The sequence below is a fragment of the Harpia harpyja genome, chromosome 14, assembly GCF_026419915.1.
Source record: "Harpia harpyja isolate bHarHar1 chromosome 14, bHarHar1 primary haplotype, whole genome shotgun sequence".
Taxonomy (NCBI): Eukaryota; Metazoa; Chordata; class Aves; order Accipitriformes; family Accipitridae; genus Harpia; species Harpia harpyja.
In genome coordinates, this window is record NC_068953.1 from 31,437,883 (window position 1) to 31,457,574 (window position 19,692).

At 40.0% G+C, this 19,692-nt stretch overlaps 1 protein-coding gene and 1 long non-coding RNA gene across 4 annotated transcripts in view; one reads left to right on the plus strand and one right to left on the minus strand.

Moving 5' to 3' along the window:
* The window catches only part of LOC128150764 (uncharacterized), a 113,019-nt gene that overhangs the window by 87,443 nt on the left and 5,884 nt on the right, over positions 1 to 19,692 (plus strand). The gene's annotated exons all lie outside the window — the stretch shown is intronic.
* The window catches only part of ALDH1A2 (aldehyde dehydrogenase 1 family member A2), a 60,797-nt gene that overhangs the window by 7,426 nt on the left and 33,679 nt on the right, over positions 1 to 19,692 (minus strand). For all 3 annotated transcript variants that reach the window (XM_052807268.1, XM_052807267.1, XM_052807266.1), the window contains exons 5-11: positions 17,878 to 17,939; positions 15,014 to 15,142; positions 14,769 to 14,882; positions 5,351 to 5,453; positions 2,368 to 2,552; positions 1,459 to 1,623; positions 302 to 459 (exon numbers count right to left, since the gene is read on the minus strand). In XM_052807268.1, the coding sequence (XP_052663228.1) occupies positions 302 to 459; positions 1,459 to 1,623; positions 2,368 to 2,552; positions 5,351 to 5,453; positions 14,769 to 14,882; positions 15,014 to 15,142; positions 17,878 to 17,939 (916 nt within the window). The remainder of the gene's footprint in view (positions 1 to 301; positions 460 to 1,458; positions 1,624 to 2,367; positions 2,553 to 5,350; positions 5,454 to 14,768; positions 14,883 to 15,013; positions 15,143 to 17,877; positions 17,940 to 19,692) is intronic.

A 19,692-nucleotide genomic window follows, 5' to 3' on the forward strand; every position in this document is an offset into this window, starting at 1 on the left:
AAGGATCGTTTATACTATGCTTTGTTTGTTTGCTTTGTTTGTTTTCAGTAATGCCATTCAGCAGTGTGGTGGCCATGCTAATGGGAAGCAAGGCACTTTTACAGTTTTCAATAGCATTCACCTGCAGTGAGTGGAGTCATAACACCTCCCTACAGCTGTTCCGTATCTTGGTTAGTGGTTCACCACTAGGATGGTCTAGATAAACATTTTTCAGACAAAGTGTGCAAAACTGAGGTGCCATAATGGTAGTGAGTCAAATTCTTTATCTCCAAGAACAGGAGTGTGATAACTTCTGCCTTACCAGACTGTCCCAGCCTGCATTGCTGAAGAGACTGTCAGGGCCTTGTTTATGTCATTTGTAAAGACAGCAGCTACCAGCCCAAAATCAGAATTGTTGGCTCTCTCTATAACTTCATCCATGGTTTTAAATCTCAGTATTTCTTGAACAGGCCCAAAAATCTGCAACGAAGATTAATCATTAATTAATAAACCAGCCCACTCAGAGGCAATTTATTCCTGTTTTATTTTGCTTTTTTTAATTGTCTTCTCTCTCCTGTTCTACTCTTTACAAATTCCCACAGCAACATTTAACAGGGTAATAGCTGTCTGTAAAACTGCATGAATTTCCCAAAGCAGTTGCCTCAGTGGAACTCATCCATTCTTCCCTTATCTCTTTGTCCTGGTTTCGGCTGGAATAAAGTTAATTTTCTTCTTGGTAGCTGGTATAGTGCTGTGTTTTGGATTTAGTATGAGAATAATGTTGATAACACACTGATGTTTTAGTTGTTGCTAATGCAGTGTTTATAGTAAGTCAAGGACTTTTCAGCTTCTCATACTGACCTGCCAGTGGAGGCTGGGAGTGCATAAGAAACTGGGAGGGGACACAGCCAGGACAGCTGACCCAAATGAGCCAAAGGGGTACTCCATACCATGTGATGTCATGTCCAGTATATAAACTGGAGGGAGTTGGCTGGGGGGGGCAATACGGCTCGGGGATTGGCTGGGCATCAGTCAGTGGGTGGTTAGCAATTGTATTGTGCATCACTTGTTTTGTATATTCTCGTAGTAGTATTTTCCCTTCCTTTTCTGTCCCATTAAACTGTCTTTATTTCAACCCATAAGTTTTACTTTTTTTTCCTGATTCTCTCCCCCATCCCACTGGGGTTGGGGGGGACTGAGTGAGCAGCTGCATGGTGCTTAGTTGCTGGTTGGGGTTAAACCATGAAACTCTTCTTTGAGGTCTGAGACTTACAGCCTATGACTAAAACTGATCTTCTTTACTCAACTGATGTCATCAGTTGCTGTGTGCATAAGGAGTTCTGAAAAGATTTTAATTTTTTTTTTTTTTAATATAGTGGTAATTCTCACTTTAAAGCTTTTGTCTCAGGAAGTAAACAAAAGAAAAAAACCCCCATCTTTAGGACATTCTAAAATGATCTTGTCCGTGTGTGTGAATACCTCCTCCTTGGCAATCCGCATGTCATCTGTTACATTGGAAAACACCGTAGGTTCAATGAAGAAGCCCTTTCTTCCTAGTCCTTTACCCCCACATTCAAGTTTTGCTCCTTCAGTAATGCCGCTTTGAATCAGTTCCAAGATCTTGTTGTATTGTTTTTTATCAATCTGAAAGAGAGAAGAAGCTGTTTGGCTTGCAGACCATGCACTTGACAATCAAGTCAAAATTGGTTTTTTAGGCAAGTCATGTCCCAGTGAGTAGACTTATGCTTATATTCACTACTCTTTGAGCTGGAGATGCCACAGATCTACACATAGCTGCTGACTGTAACCTAGGGCTCAGTCTTCTTAAGGATGTGTCCTCTTATGTATGTGGCTCAACCCACATTCTTGCTAAGCAATCATCTGGTTTATAAGTACAAAGCAGATTATTATTTTTTGTCCCAGGTTAACTTCCTGAAAATGGTATAAGCCCAGCTGGTTATTAGTGGCAGGAACATTTTCTAAAGACTTATTTCTAATTCTGCCCATCTTTTGCTTAGAATTCTTGACTGTCTAGTGGTCTACAAGCACAGTTATGGTCATAGACAGTTCTTGAAATTAAGTGCTCACAGCGACTTTTGAGAGCTTCTCACAGTTTACAGCCATATCTTTGGGGCTAAAGATCACAATATTGCAGTTAAAGCTGGGAGGCAAACTTATTGATATTTACGATGAGAGTTTTTACTTAACAAGAAACACCTCTGAGCTGCACGGATTATCTACTCCTTTAGAATTTTAATCTTTAAAACATTTATCATGTCAGCTACCCTGAACCGTGAGTGAGTATGCACTGACTGACCTCTGTCTTGCTAGAGTTTAAACACTTCCAGGCACCTTCAGGGCTGTAGAGCGGAAGCACTGTTCCTTTACCTGTGGACCTTGTTCCGTAGTTGGGTCAAAAGGACTCCCCACAACCCTCCGCTTTGCACGTTCTACACTTCTTCTAACAAACTCTTCATAGATTGATTCTTCCACATAAATCCGTGAGCCTGCAGTGCAGCATTGACCTTGATTGAAGAAGACGCCTTGGTGAGCTTGTTCCACAGCATAGTCCACTAAAAAACCAAGACAGCATATGTTGCTCTGAAACATCATAGACACATCTGCTATTGCACCAGTGTCATGTGTATTACATAGTGCCATATTCCCAAAACTTCAAAGCAGAAGTAGGATTTGGTTAAAAAAACCCAAAACAGTGACCAAATAAAAACATACTATTGTTGTGCCAGGTCATAAATGAAGATAATTTGTTTAATTTTGTGCTATAATTCCTGTGAAAATACAGAGTTTTTAAACATGTCTAAGGTTTTTTTTTTTCCCTATTTATTCCACACTGGACACAGCTATATTGGAGGGATATTAGAAGCATTACAACTGTTTCAGAAAGACTAGATTGCAAGGGACCACTTGGGACTTCAGGCATTGTCTAGCTAAATAAGGGTCCATAGGTAATACATTCCACATGCCATCTTGTGACACAAGCCACAAAATATTGCAGATTGTGCCCCACGTTATAGAAGTCTGTCTGACTGGGGTCAGTAGAGGAGGGGAAAATTTGTCTGTGATCCCAAGTTTGCACTTGGTTTAATACTGCGTATGTGAGAATTACAGCCAACCAAGTACTTGAGAGAATTTGACTTTGAGAATGGCAAGACCTATCCTTCCCAAAAAGCCAGATTATTTTTCTGCAAGACAGAAACATCTTCTTGGCCTATACAGGTGACTGGGTAAGGCTTTAAAAATATAGGTCAATTATAGAACAAACAACCCTTGATTTTTACTCTAACCTCCATGGAGGTACAACTAACACATCCACTACCCAAGCAGGAGAGAGGATCCAGTCATATTTAGACATTGGGTGTAATAGCTGACTAGACAAGAATATTGAATTCATCCTTAAACAGTGATGCCCTACAGCACTGTAGTACCTCTGTTATTAGCTGTAGCACTTTAGAGCATTGCTTAAAGTATGGTCTTTTATGAAATAAAAAAAGCAACAGTGCTTTACTTTCAGGACATCCTGGACAACTCCATCTAACAGAAATGTCTTACTCTGCCCTCAGCACGGTCTTGAAAAAAATATTATATAGGGCGTTCCTTGGACCACATTCAAATTTTCCCAGGCAGTTCCATGGAGATTGAAAACGCTAGTGGAGAGAACTGATTAATTGATGTTTCCTCCTCTATTGTTAACACAGTTTTTCACCATGAGGGGGGCTCTAACCATTCTCCTCAGTTTTTTTGGTGCACTAAACTTTGACAGCTTTGTCATGCTTTCTGCTAACTTTTGGCACACGGTGTTCCTCAAACAGAACAAACAGCTCCTTTGGAATGGTGAGCAAATTGTCTGCTGTTCTTAAATAATCAGAGCTTTGAAGTCTGAATCTCAGGTCAGTTACTGGTGGTTGTAATTATGGGAACACCAGAGAGCTTTAGTATGATATACTGTGGAACAGTCAGTTCTGAAGAAGACTCTGCTCTCCTCTGTGCCCTGTTAACTCCCCTGTTGCCTGCACCTTCTCCCCAGGTCCTCAACCTTATTTGGCAAATACAGCAAGTCACAGATAAACTACAGCTGTGTGGCAGCTAGGAGCATTTGCCCTTCCCTGCAGAAGGCTGTAACACAGACCTGCCCCCAGCATATACTACTTCTACTAGAAATGTTCAGGTGATCCAGTCTGAGTTAGAGTTAGTAGGTTAGGAACATCTGAGATGTGGTGATTTCTGGTGGGAGATGGAGATAAGTAACTGGGGTAGAAGGCTGTAACATCTGTACCTCGCTCCAGTTGACAGGAGGCTTTTTAGCTTGCTAGGATGACTGTGGCTGTAATTTAGACCCCCAACTTGGTAAAACATTTCTATGTAGAAAAGCTGCTGAAAGTTCTTAAGTTTTACCTAGTCTTTCAGATGTTGGTAAGTTTTGAAAATGCATATAGGATTGTAACCAGCTCTTGTAATTCATGCTATTCAGAATAATTCTTCTATTCACTTTCCCCTTTTAAATTCAAAGACCAATTCCTTATATGTCTATTTATTTGGGTTACAAAGTTCTCCAAAAATGCATTCAGTACAGTGTGCCTGCACACAGCCTGAAACAATAGCTCAAACTAAGGTGTGAACTGTCCCATTCATCTTAATGGGGTGTTAACTTCAAAATCTTCTGCTGACAATTGAGATATCAACATTTTTAACTATTTCATTGCTGATCATTTAAGCAGAAGCTTCCAGTTTGTATTTTTATGCTATCCTAAATGGCTATCCTGTACCTTCTCAGGTGCCAAAAATCTCAGCTGCATAACATCATCCAGCTGCCAAAATCTTCAGCTCCCTGCTGACAGTGGCAATGAGGATATTTCAATACACAATTCTTCAATTGTGAAAATTTAAAAAATGGAATAATCTCCATTTATAGCTACTATCAAAACAACTTAACAAAGGAATACTGCACTGACTAGAATAGCAACTCAAGTGTAAATTAAAGCCCTGCCTTTTTATAATTGCTGTGAAGCAAAAAAATCACAGAATTTCCAGATTTAAAGCACTAAACCACCTTGCTGCAGAGTTTAGGATGACAAATGTGTATGGGACCATGACTGTGAGTAACACCATTTCTACATGCTTGGTTATAACTTTTTTCTGTTTTCTTGTTGTCTGTGAATCTGTGGGTTCAAATGTTCTTTTTATAAAAAATATCACATATTAGGCTGCTTCTGTAAGATTAAAAAGTGCAATTAGATACAACTATACTGGTCCATTTCACTTTGTATGAAAGATATGCCCTAAAATGAAAAAGAAAAAAAAAAAGACACCACACAAACATGTTTTTAAGAAAAATATGGAAGTGCTGACTTACAATCAGCATCTGCAAAAATAATGTTTGGGCTTTTCCCACCCAGCTCCAGTGTAACTCTCTTCAAATTACTCCTTCCAGCTGCTTCTTGGATCAGCTTCCCAACCTGAAAGGAAATGGAGACACATTTTACAGGGAACGTAGTCATACAGTTCACTTTAACAGCCAACGTTGGCTATCATTGGAACAGAGCTTTAAATAATCCAGCAGGTTGTTCAATCCAAACAGATTCTCATCAGCGGTGGACAGCTTTCCAGGTTTTTTTCTAGAAATTGAGGGGGCATAAGGCACAGCAGAAAGTGTTTGTACCCTTCACCCCTTTGTATCTATGCTAAAATGGCTTGGGGCTTTCTTTTAGGGTGCTTTAGGACGGCTGAATTAAAAATCTGAAATTGGTGTAACTAGAATTACTTCCATCCAAAGTATTGGGATGTTCACAAGGTTTTAGATACTATTATTAAGAGCTTTAGTTATATAATTTTAGTGGAAAAAAATAGATCTGATATCTGAGTATGTATTAACCATGTATTAAGCTTATTACTATTCATTAGTAATAACTGCTATCGTACTTCTTTATATAGTCCGGGTGTTAGTTACCCCAGATGATCACTGCTTTTAGAATTTATTTCATTCTTACTACTTAGTTACTAAACTGCTATCCAAGATGTTTGTAGGAGGGTGTTCTCCTCAAAATACAGTTTTCAGCGCCCAAAGGTCTAAGTAATTTGACCATGAAATCATGATCCAGAATATGTCAAATTCTGAGGAAATCATCAGCCTTTTCTGCAGGATTAAGAGCACATAGCAGAATACCAAGTAGGGCAAGAAGTTACAAAAGCATCATCCCAGACCTGACCCTCAGCTGCACCAGATAATCTTAATATGAGGTTAAAAGCACCTCCAAAATGTCTTTGTAGACTGTGGGGACAGATGGAGCAGAATGCAGGCCTGTGGCTGGAGCAGCCACAAACTGCAGATCTTACCAAGGAACATGAGGGTAGATTAAATAAAGTAGCAATCTGACAGCTACATGTTTGATGTGTTTCCATGTCAGTACAGTTGGAGAAGCAGCTGTGCTCCCTGGAAATTCTCCCCTCCCTGGATCAATGAATCCAAAATAGATCAGCTTCTATACTGTTGCAGTGTAACTACACCCATTTTGCAGCTAAGGAAGTAATCACAGGTAGGTTTAGGCCCCTACATGGTAAAACACAGGATTAAAAGTATCTATTGAATACTGAGAAGCTTGATAAGTGCTTTCTTTTAACTGGGACATGTTTTAAGGTCACACAGAAAATTAGATGTGAAGTGAGATGGGAGTGAGTCCAGAGCTGGACTTTTTTCTCCATGTAGTACTCTGGTCTCTCTAGCTGTTTTCTATTTCTAAGGTCATGTGAGTGAGATTCCCTGCAGGAAGGGTTAATAGATGGGAAGCCAAACCTCTTAGAGAACTGAAGGCAGTCTGCTGGAGAAAGTTAAGTAAGTCAGCACTGGAGTAATCAGAAAGCAAATGAAACAGAAACCAGGGCCCCCCACAGAAAAAACAAAGCAAAAACCCCACAGGATAATGAAGGAATTGTCAACCACTTCATGTACCTTTGTGATTAACTGTTTATCTGGTGATACCATAGTCGAGTGTGACTGAGATTATTTCTTTAAAAAAAAAAAAAAATTGGCTTCTTTTCTTTACCCCTGTATTGATGGAATGGAGTGTTGACATTATCATGAAATTCCTTGCATATACCCTTAATTGGAGCTGATTTTATTGCTGTGTTTGACTGACAGCCAGACGTGAACATGAAAAAGAAGGACCCTTTCTGCCCTCCCCCCCCCCCCCCCCCATACATTGAGCACGTCATCTGGAAATTCCAACTCTCTCAAACTGTGCTGAAAACGTACACTGGAAACCAGTGAGAGTGCTGTGTTTATAGCCAGTGCCAGCCAATGCCATTCACACTCTCACTGCCTTGAACCTCCCTCTCTCGAAGAACAACCACCACCTATTTCCCCTCAGAAATTCACAAAGAGCAGAACAGACCAAGGAAGCCAGAGCAATGTGTCCAGCCCACCATCTCTCTGCCTTCCATTCTGCCACTTTAATGTCAAAACTCTTTTGTCCACGTAAGTAAAGATTTTGAAAGGATTCTATGCAAACAAATGATTGGCAAATATGCAAGTCCAAATATTATGTATATGGCAAATATTAAAACCCAAAGGGCTTGGAGACAATGGTGTTAATTTGGAAAAGCATGGCCCAGAGTATTGTTAATACAGGGAGGTTTTTGTCAAGTTTCCAAGTATAAACTTAACAGACAGCTTCACTGTGTCCTTCCCTTTAGAAATCAGTGTAGACATCAGGATGGTAGGGCTCATGCTGCTCAGCATTTTTGTTCCCTGTGCTCCTATTGTGCCCTATGTGCTTACAGGTTGAGAAGAGTCTTAGGGAAGGCACCAGCACTGTGATTATTCAGTGACAAAGGCAGCCTTTTGTGACTGACCCTCTCTTTTTGGAGAAAGACAGCATGAAAGGGATAAGTGATAGTGTTGCAACCTGTATGGTCTTTCAGTACATGCTTCCTGTGGTGTCTCTCAGCTCTGTCTATGAGCTCCCAACAGGCAGTACAGCCTTGCAGGGGAGCACTGGAAGAGAGGACTCCCCCACAGATAATGGAGCTGTATGATTATTCAGCAGGAATGTTGGCAGAGAAAGCCCTGACTCCCCATCATTGTTTTGAATAGGCTTCAAGATTGATACCAGGAGTATTCCTGGATACCTTGTGAAGTACCATAATGTTGTAAGCTGCATGGAGGGCGAGGCAGATGTAATTTGGCCCATCTCAAAGAAAACAATTTGTTATTCAGAACAACAACAAAAAAGATTAAAGCAGCACTTTGCGGCACCCCTGTGCAAAAAAGCTGTTTGAAGAATAGTCCTGGAAGGCTCTGTTTCTGGACTGTGAACTGTATGATGTTGCGCATTGAGAGTCTATCACGATATAAAACATTCGATTGTTGCTTATTTATGCCTTCTGTGTTTGGAACTTTAATGTCTCTTTCCAGAGGTGGCTTATGCAGTCACATTTTAAATACTTTGTGCAGAAATTCAGTCTGTTGCCATTTATGTTCTCTTAAGTTTCTGTTTTCAGATAGAAATCAATGTTTCTAAATGGTACAGGTGGGTTTGCCTGTTACTGTTAAAGCACTGGAAGCCTCACGAGTCAAAAGCAAACCTCCAAGGTTTGTGATACTTGCTCTACAGCTCTGTCAGAATATCTGGCTTCTCCTCTGCTCTGAACCTTCCTTTGATCGCAGATACACATTTAGTCATTAGGGAACACCTGAATGTAGGAGAATAGCAGTCTAGCTGAACAGCAGGTAATTTTCTTGCACGCTGCAGTAGACAAGACTGTGAAGATAAGACTCCACAGGAAGCTATGCAGATTAAAAGATTCCATGAACAGTGCAAAAATTGACAGAGACGGACATGTTCAGTTACTTCGGCATTTTAAGTAACTGAGCTGCCCATCTTCACTATTATACCTTTCTTGGGATATTGAGAGAATATCTGAAGAACAGTAAGTGTCTTAAGTTACAAGAGATTAAGTTTTGGGGAGACGATATGATCAGACAGAAATTTTCTTTGTTTTCTGGAACTGCAGTTTTCCCTCCAGCTATTGAGGCACTGGATGTTAGTGTTAGGGCAAAATCTTCAAACCCATGCTGCTGCTTACTTAGTCTGTCTCTTTTTTTTTTTAAATTCCAGATTGTATGCAAAATCTTTCTGAGGAACATTTTAGGGCTGCATGGCATGTTCAGGGCGTGTCTCCACCAAAGACAAGTGAATTTTGAAATACTGACATGAAGAGCAGCTTTATTTGACTGTGCAATGCCCTGTATGAGGAGCAGCCCTGAAAAGAGCATAGTGAATAGTGCAGCACAAGTAAAAAGGCAATTCCAAACAGAAATTCCTGGACAGAATCCTAAGCTATAAATGTCTCATTTGTTCCTTGGGTTAAATCCTGGCCCCATGGAAGTCCGTGGCTAAACTCATTAACTTTGACAGGGCTGATACACCACCCTATTTGTTTCATTTTTAAGAAGGCAAATCCTTTTGACATGTATGTTCTATAGGCAAAGAGGCACAACAGTTGTCCAAAGATGGCTCCCTAAATTCTACAAAAAGCACCAAGGAAGGAAAAGGGAAACAACTACTTTTCATTCAGGAGGCACAAGCTGTCCAAGATCTGATCAAAAAGATTCAGCATAAGCAGGAATGAAGGGTAATGTAGCCTCCCTAAATCCTCCTTATATTGAACAGGGTATGTGTGTAGCATGGTGAGCTAACAGGCTTCTCAGAACAGGTCAAATCACCTTTAGGATTCTTGTTGCTGAAGCAGAAATGCCAGGATGTAATTCTTCATGATACCCCAAACCAGCAAGAGATTGTGTGATCCAGGAGAGCTGACACAACTCATTGCTTGTGTAGTAGGTAGACATTCTGTCTACATCGTGCATTGTGACATTCAGCTCACTTCGGAAATAAAGGGAGAATCCTGCTGAGTAAATTAGAATCAGTGGTAATACAGCTGTTAGCTACAAACATTTGTTTGGCATGAATCAGTCTCGACTCTCCTGTAGTTTGCTTTGATGGTCTCTCTAGTATCTTGTTGACTAATGATGAGATCATGGTTTGTTAATCTAAGTGCATAAAGAAAACATTCTGCCAAGCAAAATGCAGACTCTTTTGCTGGGGTTTATTGCAGTTGTTTATAGACCTTTTGTTTACACAGGCATCCAAACCGATTTGCTGGATATTTATTTGGGTTACTCTACAGAACTGCATGAACACAGACCTGAATCCTATCTCTAATCTGTCTGCATTTTAATGGGTCATAGTTTGAACGAAGTGGAAACCAGCCATTTAGGATACAATTCTTGTTGGCCAGGGCTTCAAATGTTTTGTGTGCCATCTATAATTCTCATCCTGAGAGCATTTAACAACTGGAGAGAGTTGTAAGCCACTCTGATTTGGAGGTAACATATTTGGTTTTGAACAGAAGTGATTAGAACTCATTAAACTTTTGCAACAAGCAAAATATAATTTTTAATCCAGCCAGTGCTTTGAATGCACATATTTTTAAATGTATAACTTCTTGCTCTTCATAATCACCTCTAATCTTAAGCCCAGAGCATACTGCACCCAACTATTCCATGTGCACCAGGAACTTAGAGGTACACAGTTCCCATTCAGATGGAGCACACATACACAGACATGGCCAGACAGCTCACAGCAGTCAAAATGACTGTATTTGCAAAGCCTGTAACTGAATTCACAGATTTGAGTGGAAATAAAGGCAAATGAAGAGTAAAGCAGCTTCTGATGGCTGCTTTTCTCCGCTATTTGAAGGCCTCTCACCTTTGCTACTTAGCAAAAATAAGAAGGTAATATGAAGAACCTCTCTGAATTTCTGATATGTGTAAAAATTGTCCCCTCATCGGCACTTGTCTTGGAAATAAATAAGGTCCACTGTTCATTTAACTGGGGAAGAGAAGAGACTTGTATAACCCTTCCTGTACTTCTGAGATCTGCAGCCCAACAGCAGACACATGGGTAAGCCACACATCCTGAGTTTGGATCTGTTCTTAAGCTCGGAAAATATAAATGACTGAGTTTTATTTTAATTAAAATGTTGCTAGTAATTTTTTAAAAGGAACTCAAATAGACAGGAATACATGGAACAGTGAAGAAGGTGAGGCAGAGAGGGGCAGAGTAAAAGGGAAAGGCATGTATAATGAACAACTGGGATAGTGTGGGAGATAGCTGAGCTTTACAGAACCACTCCCAAGGTCCTGGTGAGTGAGAGTTTCACCCTACAGCTAGGGACCAGAAAGATCAAGGAGAAATACAGTAAGACGTAATGAGATATTTAAATTGATTATGGGCATTCAAGGGAAGGTAAGAAAGGGATAGGAGCAAGTGTTGACATGGTCAGATTGGCTGGAAGAAAGATTGGTTTTGGCAGTTTAAATTTCATCTGATTGTGGAAGATGAGGAAAAAATGTGTCAGTGAAGCCTCAGAGGAGATTGCCGTAATTAAGGATGATCATGGATTAGCCCTGGTTCACTAAAAAAACCACAGTAAAAATAAACACTTTTGTTAAAATGCCCATACCAAACAAGCTGCTGAAGAGTATGAACCAAAGCAACCAGAGAAGCCAAGAAAGCTGCTGGAATCTAAGGCAGCACAATATTTTTAGGCTTGCTTTCATACTCAGTATGATTTTCTTTCTTTCAGTGTGACAGTTGTCAAAGTGAAATCCATAGCCTGCTGGGTGTCTGCAGAACCCTTCCTAGTGAGCTGCAGAGGGAAGAGTTCTGAGAGCCATGCACTAGGGGACTGGGAAAGGAGGTGATCCATGGGAGGGTGTTTCATAAGAAGGCGGCAGGCTAAGGGATGAAAGAACTGGCAGACTACTCTCTTAATGTGCGTGAGCTAACCCATAAAAGGAGGGGTCAGAAGGAAAGGGAGAGAATTGGAATCAAACAGTGATGGTACCACAGAAAAAGAGCTCTTCATGATCTTCCACATATTATTTGGGGGGGGGTAGTGTGTGAAAAGTAAATAGTAGTACTTAAAACAATTTTCAAAGCACTAGAGAATCTAAGAAACAGAAACAGGGAGTGCAAACTGGACCAGCATCATAAATTAGAAGTCAGTATCATAAATTAGAAGTCATTTATGTGTTGTCATTGCATAGGCGTGGCTTGAGGCCTCACAATAGTCAGGAGTTTCAAAAGGTACTGGACTAATGCATGGATGACAAGGCCATTGGTTCCTGTTAAATACAATTGTCCACATGCACCTTTTGGCTCAGGAAGTCTTTAAATTGTTGATTACCAGAAGCTGTGAGGCTACAGCAAGGAAAGGATCACTCTACACATCCTCTCTTCTTCTATAAGCATCTGTTACTGGTCATGTTGCAAGATAAGGTGCTAGGCTGGATGGATCTTTGGTGTGGCTGTGTCAGGCTTTACTGAGTTAAGGTCATGAACTTGGCCTTTTGGCTCATATTTCTATGGATTGGGTTCTCCAAATTTTGGAAAACATTAGCATTAAATTTTTTCTAGGAAGAGCAGCCTGTTTTCTGCCTTCAGAAAAAGGTTGCAGGAAATAGATAATAATAGCTGGGTTTTGTGATTTTTACAGGCAAATGGGGAGTTTTCATTAGCCAATGTATATACTTCAAAGGTAGAGAATTTATATTTTTTTCCAAAAGAACCTCATGGTGAAAACTTAAGAAAAACATGTGTTTCAGACATCTAAACTTGAAGATCTTTGCTTTTGTACTGATAGGTTTTATCATTAACTTGCTCAAGTTAATACTTTCAACTGCCTTAACTAGCACCTGGATGAAATTGGGAAATGGAAGTTAATATCGTGGCATTTATGTATCCGATGGCTATCGGAAATCCACATCACTGGAGTATACAGTTGATATGCCTCAGACAAGACCAGAGAGACAAAATATTTCCATTAGTGTTTCATTAGAAATTGAAATCTGTTTTGGAGAAGTCAAAAGACTCTATGTGTTTAAAATGTTACAATGTTGACTTGCTGTTACAAAAATTCAGTGTTACAGGAAATCAGAAACAATATGGAATAGTTTACACTAACTCTGCATTAAAATGTTCCATCTGTTCTTGCTTTAGGTTCTTAGAGAATTGCTTTTTCATCTCTGTAATGCTTTTCACTTCCTATTAGTAAGGCTTTTAAAGGTAGGCACTGAGTTAGTATAAAACCCACAGCTTTTGAGTTTAAACGCCTATTAAAACTAAAGCTGTCTGGAACTACAATAAAAATTTATTTTGGCTACAAAAGACAACTTTGAAACCTAACCCATCTGTATTTTTCCTCCTCCGAACAGTGCAACATCCTGTATAATATAATATTTATCTTAAACAGAGACCACATATCTTTATGAAAACAATTGTTTCAACTTAATTTATGGGGGGTAATCAGCTCATATTAAAGTTTTCAGTATTCCAGAATGCTAATATAAATTGGTTACAGGAGATGTAATGACTAGAATAATTCCATAGAATAATCTGAAATCTGATGTTGCCATTGATGTAGAATGTAACCTGTGTATATTATAATCTAAAGTTGCCATAAAAAATTCATCTACAGGCATACAGTAATTGCAAAACAACTGTGTGTGTGCAAATTAGGCATACAACTGCAGCTACATTTTACTGGTAATTTAGGCTCGTGTATGGTGACTTCCAAACTCAACTACAGGATAATTCCACCAGAATAATTCATCTGAAATAATTGAGCTGGTCTCTGCAATCCCTGGACCCACCAGGGAGATACCCACACATATCTAGTAGGGCTGCTTGGCCAGTGAATTTATCAACTCAAATCAAAACCAAATTGACTCACTGTGAAGAGCAGTATCCCCGGGATGCGTAAAGCTTCCCACTGCCACGAGTGGGAGTCAAACATATCAAAGGGAGTCTGGATCCCTGGGGTTTAGCTCCCTCCATACAATAGTTTGTCACATTTTGAATTGAAAAGGGCTGGGTTTAGCACTCTCTAAATATAACCAGCCCTGAAACTCCCACTGAGATTCCTTTCTGTCTGCCTTCAGACGATGAGATAAGGCCCCTTCCCCTGTGACTTCAGTCTGGAGTACCTCTATCATCCTCACCCCACCCCTGATAACAGCTGGCTTTGCACATATTTGAGAGCAAGACACGATCTGAGTTTTGAGGAATTCGTTACTCTTTCTGTAGATTACAGCCTTCGTCTTCAGACTGAACCTCCTCTGTAACATCTGGATCATAGACTCATAGCACGACATTTTGGCATCCAGAAGACAACTGACTCCCTTCATCTTCTGACCAGCTTCTTTCCATCATTTTGGGAACAGACACCTTGGACAATCTCCTTTTCTCCCTGCATTCCTTCCTTTTTAGACCTCCTCCTCCTCAGTATACTTGAATGCAGCATCAAAGTTGAAGTACATTTGCCCCTTCCTCTCCCCTTTTCCCCAAATATGCCAAGATACACAAATTATGGATGCTAAAGCAGCATTTATGTGTGCTGTGATATACACGGGATGTTCTGCCTACTTGCATGTGATTCACATCCTCATAAGCCCACAGGAAATCCCAGCAATATTTTTCCAGGCATATCTCCTGTGCTGAGGTGCTGAGCACAGCAGGGGCTGGAGGAAAGGAGCCATTTCTGCTTTGGAAGTACTGCGGTACGTAAGTTTAGCTGGGAAGAACAGACCACTGTTATTTAGATGTAGCTCTTTTACTCAGTGACAGTGAGAAATGTAGCACAGGGACTTAATACTATCTCCCTAAGTCTTTACTCACATTTTACAATAATGTATCTGTGAATCCTCTTACCTCAGTGGATCCAGTAAAAGCAATTTTATCAATGCCAACATGAGATGCTATGGCTGCACCAACAATTGGACCAAATCCTGGCAAAATATTGACAACTCCTGGTGGAAAGCCAGCCTGCCAAAATAGGAAGGAATGAAGGGAAGCATGATTTATGAAACTGACAGAGCACGTTAAACTAGGCATGTGCTGGTAGTTCCTTCCCCACAAGGAGAGACACAGACATTATTCCTGTCAATTATTCTTACCTCCTTGATGAGGGCTCCCATATAGAGAGCACTGAGTGGTGTTTGTTCTGCTGGTTTAATAACTACTGTATTGCCACAGCACAGAGCTGGAGCAATCTTCCATGCAAACATCAGCAGGGGGAAGTTCCACTGTAGGAAAAAATAAAAGTTGATAGATGGAAAAATATTGCAGTGCTGTTTTGTTTTCAAGATGTCAAGCTGCTACCTCACTTATTTCTCAGGCTGATCCTCAACATAAATCTTTCCCAGCACAAAGCAAGGATTTTTTTTTTAATTACTGCCATTAAGAAAGCGACAACAGTGACCTTTTAGTTCTTTCTCTCCTGTTCAAAGAATTACAGCCTCCACCCACAGTCTTCATAAAAGAATCTTCTGTTATCTGTTAATTTTTTTAGTCACAACTTATTTCATTTACTGATTTGCAATTGGCACTTTCAATTCCCACGTGACAAGTACTTCTTGCTTCTGACTGATACATTTGGAAAGAACTGTTTGTTCATGATGAAGTGTTTTTGGATTTAAATTTCCTATCCTTGAATACATCTTAAGATATAAAATTTATACTCAGAATTATATAATCTGTAATTGATGGGATTACAATTAAAAACCCATAAATGTCAATGCTTGGTCACAGCATTTCATTTTGTTGAAAACTTCTTACTGAGCAATTTTATATGGAAGACATTAAAAGAACAGTAAAAAACAAGTTGAGAAACACTCTTTGCTGATACAAAATTTTGTATCATCATTAATTTCAACTTCATTTAACTGCAGCAGAAGATGTAGTGAATTATATTAGTTTGATGCATAAACAAGTTTTGGATAAAGGTAAGAATAACAAGCCTTTCTGCATCAAGGCCTGATCCTAACAGGTTAAGTGGATAGTCATGCTGATTTCAATGGAAATGCAAGAGCAATAAAATAACTGCGTTTGCACAGTGACTTTTATAAATGCATGTAATAATCTCCTCTGGAAAGAAAACAGAAAATATCAGTCACAGAGTCAGCTGCTGGCCAGAGCATGTTATTGCCTGATGCATATCAGCTGCCACTCTCAGGGACATCTCTCTAGCCCCTGGCTAGCTTGAAAAAATACACAACTGTCTTTCCTTCACCGAACACCCAATTTTTTACTCCCTCAGTTGTTTATAAACTCTGGAGACAAAGTGATGTTTTAATTCCATCTCCAGTATATAAACCTGGGAGGGGAGCTATAGGGCCAACAGTGTGCTGACAGCCTGCACTTCTAATAGTATCGCAAGGAGAGCTCCGACGAGTTTTATAGGATAGTATATAGCCCTGTTTATGCTACAAAGCTGCCAAAGAGCATATGTTTTGATGGAAGCTAGGATGTGAAAGAGGATGAGGAGTTTAGTGTTAGGCTTGCTGTTTAATTTTATTTTTGTAATAACATATTTGCTAGTGTAATGGCTAAGTGCATGCAGCAGCCCAGGGGCTGTACTCCGTGACTGGTAGCTGTGGAGGAAATATGTATCAGATTAGCAGCAGTGTTAAAATAGATGCGTATGACAGCCATGTTGAAGTTTTGGAGGACAGACTTGGGGGAAGAATGAATAAGTATGGTCGATGGCTGGGTACCCTGAACAAAGAGTTTTACAAATCTAAACTAAATAAATCCTGCTTTTGGCATGATCTTCAGTCCATGGCCAAGTTTCTTCAACAGTTAAGCAAAATGAGACAAGCCTAAGAGATGTCCAGCAACTTTGGCTTAGATGTTGGTGTTGTCATTTTGCAAATGCTTGTCCATGTGCTTGGCTGAAAAATGGGGACAGAGCGGTGGAATAATTCATTCATAAGGACCACTCGTGAGTCAAGTTAGGAGAGTGCATAGGTGTTTGCAGGCCGGGTGTAGCCACAGACTCTCTGAGTCGTTTGCATGTTTCTCAGTTTCTACAGTGCACCAAACACAATAGCCACCCCTTAACAAAGACATGAAATAACAACAAATATAAATAGGGAAAAAAGGGCTTAACATTGTTAAAGTAATCTTTTCTGGCTGCTCCTCTTTTAATGGAATTGCTGCATGTTGCTGTTTAGTGGCTTTGTGGTTAACATGAACAAAACAAAAAAACAACATCAACAAAAATTTCAGAGAATGTCCTGATTAGTTCCCCAGTGCTTTGTCAAGGAAAAAAGCTTCCACACAATATTTTAATAGCTATATGTGAGCCTCCCATTGAAATTTCTGCCAAAGCCAGTTAACTAGTTCTTCTGAAAAAGTTAGCCTCTCAGTGTAATTCCCATGCAGTGTTCAGCAAGAGTATATTAAGGATGTATACTGGGGTGTAGGGGGAGTATTAGATTTGATGAAATGCTGTGTTTCTCTCTCGTAACAAATAAACATTTCATGTCTTTTATTAGCTACACAATGTTAATTGTAATGATATGTCTCCTGGAGTTTCCTTTTCTCCTCTAGCCTTGTAAAAGAAATAGCAGGAAAGAATGGAATTAAAATGCATCACATTCTCCCAGGAACTGAGGAGCCTGTTAAATCACAGTAAAAACTAACTAAATAAGAAGACTACCACAGCAAAGCATCAATTTTCCATAAGTTGTGTGAACATCCATAACCACTGACAGCATATTAACACTGTGTTTTGCTTTGCTTGTTTTAATCATGAGAATTCTATGACTTGAGAACTTAACTCCTAATAACAGAGCCTAAACCCTATTAGCATGTTCAAATAAGCATTTGCAGGGAGGCTGTTAAAGATATGTCAACAATATGAGCTCAGCTTTTTTCGTAATGGAAAACACACATAGCTGAGGACCATGTTTTATGTGTCTTTAAAGAGAGCTGGTTCAAATGAAAATAAATAGAAAGCACTAGTAGAGATACTCACAGGGATGATCTGTCCACACACTCCGATGGGTTCGTGTCTTGTAAACGTAAAATAATCTCCATCTGAAACAGATGAGCATGGTTACTCTCAAGTGCAGTTTGACTTGGCAGAACAAAAAAAAAAAAATAGAGGGGGGAAAGCTCTAAGGATCACCCTTTGATGGCAGTAAAAGAAATAAAGAAGTCATGGAAATGTTTTTTCATGAGCCAGCATGGGAAACCTAGGTTCAGGAGCAACCTAATTGTTCTTTCTGTAGAACAAAGGAAGCAGGCATCCCATCAGAAAGTAACCTACTTTGTTCCTTGGGAAAGAGGACAAGCTGTACCGCACAAAAAAGGGCAGTAGCAAGGAAGCCACTTACTGGCCTCTGCTGATTTCAGGGTGAGAGAAGTGAAGGAAGAGTCACAAAGGCAATTTCCTGAAAGGCATGACTGGAACACAGCAATATAAAGGTATATATACAAGCAGCTGTGAGATAATAGAGTAACATACATCTCACTCATCTTCCATTGAAAACACAGGCAGTTTGAAGTAATGGAATGATATACCACAACCTGTAGATGTGGAATGAAGAGGGGAAGCCTGTGACTGATGTGTAATTGAGCATAATTTACTGCAGAAGACAACAGTAAGAAGAATACAGGGGTCATCATACAGCCATGCTCTTATAGCTGACTTGTAGAACAAGGCCTGTATCAGAAACGGCCGCAGGCTAAATTGGTAATTAATTTAAGTTGCATGCAGCTAGACAACAGAGAATAAGAAAAGTTTTCACAAACATTTTGAGCAAGGTAAAAGTGAATAAATAAATTGAAGGAACCAAGTAACCGGAAACTTGGAAATTATGGGCTTTTCTCACTGGACTTTTGACAGAAATAAAAACATGGGGTAAGAAAGATCCTAACAACAAAGATGCAGGAAAAGCAGGCTGCATATTCACAAACAGTAGGTGAGGATGGTATGAGGCTAAAGGGAATTACTTAATTAACTCTCTGATCTGGTAATTATTTTTAAGGTCCTGATGAACAAAAATGGCAAAAAACTCCAGGGGTGAGAGGTATCATTAGTTAAAGTGAGTGCTATGCTAGATCTGTACTCCTTAACTAAAGCACTGTTGAGCTCAGGGCAGCCTGAGTCAGGTCGTGAAATAAACAGATCTGTGATTTGGGGTCACGCCCGTGGTCTGTGGGAACCTTTCACATGGCCCAGCCTGCTCAGAGCGGCAGGTTTCTGTGCTGGCTCATTTTGCACAGCTGGTATAAGTGACTGCCATGGGGGCTGATGGAGTTCATGCTCTTTCACAAAGCTGCACGGTTGTTGCTGCTTCAGCACTTGCCTGTGGTCTGGGAGTACATGCTGAGGTTATACATGCTGTGATACGATGTAGGTTTCTTCCCAGTTGATAAAGAGCAGGAAAATGACCTGCTCTGTGTGGGACCAGTTAAGGTATTGTCTAACCATCAGCTTTGGCCTGCATCTGTGCAAAGTACATTTACAGCACTTTTGTACTGAAATTGAGTCTTGTAGCTCCATAAACTAGCCAAGGCTCAAACCACCTCTGAATTTAGGTCGAATGGTTTTCAGTGAGGCCACAGCTGAAGGAAGGGCTACACTAAAGGCATGAGCTGAATGTGCCCCTTGGCCTGTAGTGCTTGGTCATCTAGAAAAATTTGAATCTCTTTACTTAGAAAAATCATTTCAACTAAGTATGTGAGAATGATGAGGTTACCTAGGCTCAATTGCAGGAGATGATTTACCAGGATAGGAAATGGTCAGACGGAGGAAGGGAGTAAGAAGAAGGAAGATTACAGTGCT